Source organism: Natrix helvetica, assembly GCF_964273705.1.
Source record: "Natrix helvetica genome assembly, chromosome: 3".
In the NCBI taxonomy this organism is placed as follows: Eukaryota; Metazoa; Chordata; class Lepidosauria; order Squamata; family Natricidae; genus Natrix; species Natrix helvetica.
The window spans coordinates 171,376,653-171,384,882 of NC_138549.1; the positions used below are offsets into that span (position 1 = coordinate 171,376,653).

The 8,230-nt window shown below is 44.9% G+C and overlaps 1 protein-coding gene across 2 annotated transcripts in view; it reads right to left on the minus strand.

Annotated features, from left to right (window-relative positions):
- LOC309390390 (peroxidasin homolog) overlaps positions 1-6,154 on the minus strand; it is a gene marked incomplete at its 5' end in the record, with an annotated part of 160,667 nt that extends 154,513 nt beyond the window's left edge. Inside the window, one exon of one of the 2 annotated variants that reach the window (XM_081949689.1) lies at positions 5,991-6,154. In XM_081949689.1, coding sequence (XP_081805815.1) covers positions 5,991-6,154 — 164 coding nt within the window. The remainder of the gene's footprint in view (positions 1-5,990) is intronic. The other variant, XM_081949690.1, reaches the window with a different exon arrangement.
- Between the last annotated feature and the right edge of the window lie 2,076 nt (positions 6,155-8,230).

An 8,230-nucleotide genomic window follows, 5' to 3' on the forward strand; every position in this document is an offset into this window, starting at 1 on the left:
TGTAGGAAGGAAAAAGAAAAGGAAGGATAGAAGGTAAAAAGAAAGGAATGTAAGAAAGAAGGAAGGAAGGAAGAGAAAAAGGAAAGAGAAAGAAAGAGAAAGGGAAGGAAGGAAATGAAAAAGGAAGGAGGTAAAAAAAGGAAAGAAAGAATGAAGGAAGAAATAAAAGGAAGGCAGGGAAGAAGGAAAGAAAAAGAATGCAAAAAAAAGAACAAGAAAGAAGGAAGGAAGGAAAAAAGGAAAGGAAAGTAGAAAGGAAGAAGGAAGAAAGGAAGGGAACAAGGAAAGAGAAAGGAAGAAAAATTGAGAAAGAAGGAAGGAAGAAAAAGAAGGGAAGGGAAAAAAGAATGAAAGAATGAAAGAAAGAAGGGAGGAAGGGAAGAAGGAGAGAGAAAAAGAAACAAAGAAAAGGAAGGATAGAAGGAAAAGGAAGGAAAGAAGGTTAAAAAGGAATGTAAGAAAGAAGGAAAGAAGAATGAAGAGGGAGGGAAGAAGGAGAGAAAGAAAACGAGATCGATGCTCTGTTTGAAATCCACATCTTGGCAAGGCCACATTTGAATCAATTAGTGGAGCCCATCTGTGGGTTTTGCACCATCGAAAAACCAAAGCGCCTCAAGCCAACCGTAACCTTCTTGTCCACCAAACCCAAGCATAAGCCAGCCCCCCCCCCCCTCCTCCCTTCCCCACCATCCGCTCTGCAAGCTGCAATTCAGATTTTTCTGGACCGATGCGGAGTTCCTTTCCATGCAGTTGACCTTGGACTTCAAACAGCCCAAACCCTGGAACAAACCACCACGGATCTCATTGGGTTTGAAGAGTGCAGAACACAAATGGCCCACAGCTGTTGTTGGCCTTGGAACCCGTTCAGCCCTTCACTTTTGGGGCCTCCAGCTGCAGCCAGCAGCCGCCAAAGGAGAAGTGCCAAGAGACAGTTTGGGCCATTCCTCCGGCAGGCGATTTTCAGAGCCGAGTTTCCTGTGCATTTGCTCTCTTCGCTGGCCGAATTTGGGGAGAAGCAGGAGGGGGAGAAATGCACGGCTTGCTTTAGAGAAAATTAGGATAACAATCTGAGGGATTTCCTGCGAGGAATGTTGTTAAGACAGCAAAGTACCTTTTGATTAAATACACGGACCAGATCCCTCTTCCTGGTTACGAGACAGAAACGGCTCAAGAAACAAAGGTTTATAAATAAATAAGAATAAATTTACATGGGAGTTTTTGTTATCGAAGCATCAGGTGGGGTTGTTGAGCTGGTTTCACATAATTTTATCACCAGTTCACTGCACACCGAAACTGTAAGTGCGTGTGCATGCATACTCCCTTCATGAGTGCGTGCGCCTTCTCCACATGCGCTTTGCTTGCATGCGTGGCTTGCATGCATGCATGCATACGGCTTAGAAAACGAGGCTAAATAGGACAGCAAAGAGCTGTGGCAGGGGGCCACCCCACCCGCAGGTTTCCACTACAACCCCTGTTGTTGAGGCTTTTCAAATATACAAAATACAAAGCTGCCTAGGGAATTCTGGGAATTCCACTCATCTTAAAACGGTCAAGTTTCAGAAACACTGATTGAAGGGAAAGGAAACCTACTTATTTATCTTTGATGGATCAGCCAGAATAAAATTTTCATATGTTCTCTCTCTCCTTTTGTTTTTTTCATCTACACCTCTGCTGCATAATGGCTAGCTAAACTTCTTCTTTTAAGTTCTCCCACCAGGTAAAGGTAAAAGTAAACGTTCCCCTCACACATATGTGCTAGTTGTTCTTGACTTTAGGGGGCGGTGCTCATCTCCGTTTCAAAGCCGAAGAGCCAGCGCTGTCCGAAGATGTCTCTGTGCTCATGTGGCTGACATGGCTAAACGCCGAAGGCGCATGGAACGCTGTTACCTTCCCAAGAAATATGGTTCCTATTTTTCTACTTGCATTTTTATGTGTTTTCGGACTGCTAGGTTGGCAGAAGCTGGGACAAGAACGGGAGCACACCCCATTAAGCAGCGCTAGGGATTCGAACCGCTGAACTGCCGACCTCTTCTATCAGAGACGAGCGCAAATCCTATATTTTCCACTAGCTCTCTCTCTCCCCTCAGTTCCTCTGGAGACTCAAATCACAGCCAACTCCGCAAACCTTGAGAAATATTTTAAATCTAGGCAACTTGAAAAGATTAGTCATTTTGTCCTATGTTCTCAAAATGCTCTCTTTAAAAATACAGCCATGCCTCTCATACTTTTAATTATCTTAAATATCTTGATATACAGGGAATCCGCGCATTAGGACCACAAATGACCCCGAAACGTCTGTTGCTAAGTGAGACAGTTGTTCAGGGAATTTTGGTGGGCATGGCAACGTTCTGGGGTCACGCAATCCCCTTTTGCGACCGTCTGACACGCAGAGTCAATGGGAAAGCCAGATTCACTTAACAACCGTGTTACTTACTTAACAACTGGAGTGATTCACTTAACAATGGCGGCAAGAAAGGTAGTAAAATAGGGTAAAACTCTCACTCACAACCGTCTCACTTAGCAGCAGAAATGTTGAGCTCAATGTTGGCCGTACGTCGAGGTCTACCTGGATAGGGTCCAGCACAGTCAGGTAGAAACTATTCACAATCCTTTGAAAATTATCTTCTTCTTAACAGCACAGAGAGAGAATGTGCAGCCCAGCCCTCTAAAGCACGTGGGAATCTTATGTTTACTATTTCTGCCCATTGCACACTTGATGCTGCTTGCTCTTTTTCACTTCCCATCTGAGCAAAAATGTCTGCACTAGCACAAATCTAGACAGGATTTCAATCAAAATAGAGTCGGAAGGGACCTTGGAGTCTTCTAGTCCAACCCCCTGCTCAAGCAGGAAACCCTATACCTGTCAGGCCTGCAGTTATATTCCTTTTTAGGATCTTTGGCCTGCCACACTCTCTATTATTTTCCTATGCTGTTTCATTAGTGTAGTAATTGGGAGGGGGAATAGAAAGGAGAGGAATTGTGGAATGTGTTGTTGTCATTCCTTTCTAGAAGCCAAGGTCATCTTTTGTCTCCGCACCTCTGCACCTGACCGGAACCAGCTGGGTGGAGATGCCAGCGTGGCCGAAGAAGATTGGACCGTGTGATGGATTTATGGGTGTGGGGATATAAGATCATGAACTTTCAACTGGGTGGAATCCCAGGAAGCTTTTAGATTTGGGATTCCACAGTTTGTTGCCAACATGTCTGTCTTATTAAATTGGAACTTTAAGGATAGCCCTGCCTTGGACTCTGATTTAATTCTGCATGATATTTGGAACGCTGACAATGCCAGGGATGGTGAACCTTTTCTCCATTGAGTGTCCAAATCGGAAAACATGGGTGAGCATTTGCACACCAGAGCATCAGAAATCTGAAGACCAGGGGGCCGGCACACATACTCGCACCGGCCAGCTGGCTTTTGGTTTTCTGGTTCTCCGGCATGCCCGAAGAGCAGCTGGTTGGTGCGCATGTGCATACTGGAAACCAAAAGAGCACCTGGCGACAGCACTTGCCCACAGAGAGGGCTCTGCATGCCACCTCTGGCACGCATGCCATGGGTTTGCCCTCACGGCCCTATATTATTTCAGACTAGTGGTTTGGTTTTTTCACCCTCCCCAGGCTCCAGAGGCTTTCTAGGAGCCTGGGGAGGGTGAAAACAGCCCCTCCCCAAAAGGCCCTCCAGAGGCTTCAGGAGCTTCCCTGAAGCCTCCGGAGTGCGAAAAACCGACCCTATGGGCAAAACGGAAGTTCGGGAGTGGACTTCCGGTTTGCTTGTAGGGCCGTTTTATGGCCTCCAGAGCCTTCAGGGAAGCCTCCTAAAGGCTTCGGAGGTGAAAAAGGGCCCTCTGGGCAAACTGGAAGTGCATTCCCAAAGTTCCGGTTTGCCCGAAGGGCCGTTTTTTTGCGCTCTGGAGGCTTCAAGGAAGCGAAAAACGGCATCAAAAGAAGGCTGAAGTCAGCTGGCCACAGTTCTGGAGCTGCCCTAACAAATGGCTGCAGGTGGCACGCGTGCCATAGGTTTGTTATCACGTCCCTATACAGTGGTGGGATGCTGGCGGTTTAACAACTGTTTCAGTGAATGCCAGAGGTGGGATTCAGCAGGTTCTGACCAGTTCTGGAGAACCATTAGCAGAAATTTTGAGTAATTCGGAAAACCGGTAAATATTACCTCTGACCGGCCCTATCTATTCTCTGCCTCCTGAGTCCCAGCTGATCGGGAGGGAATGGGGATTTTGCAGTAACCTTCCCCTGCCATGCCCCTGCCAAGCCACGCCCACCAAGCCACGCCTACATATCCGGTAGTAAAAAAAATTGAATCCCACCACTGGCGCACGCTCAGGTAAAGTGCTTGCATGCAGCGCTGAAAATGGAGCATTTAGAAGCTCAGCTGTTTACCTTTCAAGTCCGCAGTAAGCAGAACAGGGGGGGATCAGCTGTGCCGCGTGATTGAGATGCGCTAGAAAGGAGGAAATAAAGGACAGGGTAGGGCAGGGGCAGGTGGGCGGGGCCAACTGATCGTCAGTGCTTACCAGTTCGCCCAAATTGGTCCGAACCAGCTGAATACCACTTCTGGCCCTATTCCAGGGTTCTCCAACCATGGCAATTTCAAGAGGTGTGGACTTCAACACTCAGAATTCAGAATAGAATAGAAATAAGGAATGGAATAAGAATAGAATAGAAGAATGCAATGGAATGGAATGAAAATAAGGAATAGAATAAGAATAGAATAGGATAGGGATAGGATAGGAATAAGAATAGGAATAGAATAGAATAGAAATAAATAGAATAAGAATAAAATAAGAATAAGAATAAATGGAATAGAATAGAATTAAGGAATAGAATAGAAATAAGGAATAGAATAGAATTAAGGAATAGAATAGAATTACGGAATGGAATTTATAGAATAGAATAGAATAGAATTAAGGAATGGAATTTATAGAATAGAATAGAATAGAATTAAGGAATAGAATAGAATATAATAGAATGGAACAGAACAGAACAGAACAAAACAAAATAGAATTCTTTATTGGCTAAGTGTGATTGGATACACAAGGAATTTGTCTTCGGTGCCTAAACTCTCAGTGTACATAAAAATCAAGAATCATAAGGTACAACATTTAGTGATAGTCATAGGTTACTAAATAAGCAATCAAATCACACTAGGAAACTAAATCAAACAATATAAATCCTAGAGATACAAGCAACGTTAAGTAGGAGGAGATAGGTAATAGGAAGGGTGAGAAGAATAATAGTAATACAGCCTTAGTAAATAGTTCGACAGTGTTGTGGGAATTAGTTGTTTAGCAGAGTGATGGCATGCAGGAAAAGCCTATCCTTTTGTGTAGTTGTTCCGATGTGCAGTGCTCTATAGCGTTATTCTGAGGGTAAAAGTTGAAACAATTTATGTCCAGGATGTGAGGGATCTCTAGATAAATATATAATCTTTATCTGTCTGTCTATCTATCTAGCCATCTATCTAGCCATCTATCTAGCCATCTATCTAGCCATCTATATCTATCTATCTATCTATCTATCTATCTATCTATCTATCTATCTATCTATCCATCCATCCATCCATCCATCCATCCATCCATCTCTATCTATCTATCTATCTATCTATCTATCTATCTATCATCTATCTATCATCTATCTATCTATCTATCTATCTATCTATCTATCTATCTATCTATCTATCTATCTATCCATCCATCCATCCATCCATCCATCCACTTAAAGTTTGCCCTTAGATCAGCCCTGAAAAGTATCTTCTTCTTATTCCCCTGCCATTAAAAAGAAGGCGAAGCAGCAAACCAATTATTTTTGCAATCCAATCCTAACGATCACATCTGCGACCAGAAGCCTGCTGAACACGTAGCCAGGCTCAGCTCTCTTGGCTTAATCGGCTCAGAAAAGCTTTGCCCGCCACGGTTTGATCTGAGTGAAGCGAAACCCAGGACAATGATAACCCCAAAGCAAAACAATTTACTCACAGGACGTTGGTTTGCGGCGAAACTTCGGGGACGCTCTCCAGCATCAGATGCATGCATCTTACAGTGGTCCTGAAACACAGACATCGGCTGGGACAGAAAGTGGCCAAGGGAGGTGTGGACAGGACAAGCCAAATACTTGAAAAGGCTACAATTGTGCTTAGCATGGTATTTGCTGGAAAGGGAACGTTTCTGCGATTTTTTGATCTGGGGGAAAAAAAAAAAAAGAGGCAGGCAGGAAATTCCCAGCTTTAAGAGCGAACAGGGAGGAGGAGGAGAACACACACACACACACACACACACACACACACACACGCAGAGAGACACACAAACATATGTTTCCTATTAAGTTTGACAAGCCCCCCCCCCTCCCACCCTCCCGGCTTAAGATGCTCATATAACATCTGAGAATGCAACGGGCGACCCTAGTTGGCCTTCGTAATCCATTACAGTTGGTGGTTAATTTCGCCCTCGGCTCTCTGCCACGACACCAGCGGGGGGGGGGGGGGAGTGAATTCACTTTCCCTTGGTCACTGGGAGACATTGAGTGTACATTACAATCGAAACGATGGTGCGTTGCAGGATTTGGGCACGGCTAGTCTACAAGTTGTGGGTGCCCCATCGTTAGAGATTTTAACGAAGAGCTACTTGTCTGAAATGGGACAGGGTCTCCTGCTTGGAGACCGGGAGTTGGATTAGAAGGCCTAGTCTTCTATTTTGAAGGGCTACCATAAAGAAGAGGGGGGGGGGTTCAATCTATTTTCCAAAGCACCTGAAGGCAGGACAAGAAGCAATGGGTGGAAACTAATCAAGGAGAGAGGCAACTTGGAACTAAAGAGAAATTTCCTGACAGTGAGGACAATTAATCAGTGGAACAGAAATTGCCACCAGAAGTTGTGAATGCCCCAACACTGGAAGTTTTTAAGAAGAGATTGGAGAACCGTTTGTCTGAAATGGCGTTTGTCTGAAATGGCATAGGATCCCCGGGGTTGGACCTGAAGACCTCTGAGCAGGGGTGAGTTCCTGCCAGTTCTAAGCTCTTCTGTAGAAGAGGTTTCACAAATCTACAGTGCCTTTTAGAACCGGTTCCAGCTCCCTCCCCTCCCCGTCCGTCTGCACATCATCAAGATGAAGAGCAAGAGGAGGAATTCTGGACAGCTTTAAGACTTGCACACTTCAATGCCAGAGTTCCTGAGCCAACATGACTGGAGGAGGAATTCTGGGAGTTGAAGTCCACAAGTCTTAAAGCTGTCAAGTTTGAACACCCCTGGGGTTTTTTTTCCTAAAGGGTTAGGGGTGCAAGGGTCTTTTAACTTGACAGCTTTAAGACTTGCACACTTCAATGCCAGAGTTCCTGAGGCAACATGACTGGAGGAGGAATTCTGGGAGTTGAAGTCCACAAGTCTTAAAGTTGCCAAGTTTTGGGACCCTTCCTCTAAAAGAATGTCAAAATTAAGCAGCCCTCCCTCAACAGAGGGGGAGTGATACGACCTCATCTATCTCCAGTCTATGACACGGTCCTTTCAGCAGTCCCAAGAAGGCTCCACACCCATTTGCACCACTCAGGTGACTCTGAGGATACAGGTAAACCTCCAAGTGGCCTCAACAACCCTCTGAAAATGATGCAAATGACCAGCTGTCTGCAAGGAATATAAATCCTTCCATTCCTCACCATTCAGCCGGAACTGAAGAAGCTTCTTGGATGAGAAGCGAAACTTCTTCAAAGAAAAAAAAATGAGAAAGTCCAGTTGCCTCTTGAACAAAAACACTTTTGGGACAACCAGGACCAGGATGACCAAGAATCTCCATAGAGATTCCGTCCGCCTGGCTTAGCAACAGAAATTAGGTCCCCAATTGTGGTTGTAAGTCGAGGACTGTTAGGTACTAATGCAGATATGACATTATCCTTGGATTTTCTGCAGAGTTTCTCAGCCCTTGTTTATCAACTCTGAGATGCCTTCATTTTCCCCCCTTCCTCAGGAGCCACGGATGGAAACTAATCAAGGAGAGAAGCAACCTAGAACTAAGGAGAAAGTTCCTGACAGAAAGAACAATAAAGCAATGGAACATCTATGGAACTTCTCAGTCATCCAGGTATTGATTGTCCCCAAAGGTGTTTCTCCCCCCTCTCCCCAAGAAGCAACAGGAGTTTTTGTTTTTCTTTGAAGAGGTTTCGCTTCTCATCCAAGAAGCTTCTTCAGCTCTGACTGGATGGTGGAGAATGGAAGGATTTATACACCTTG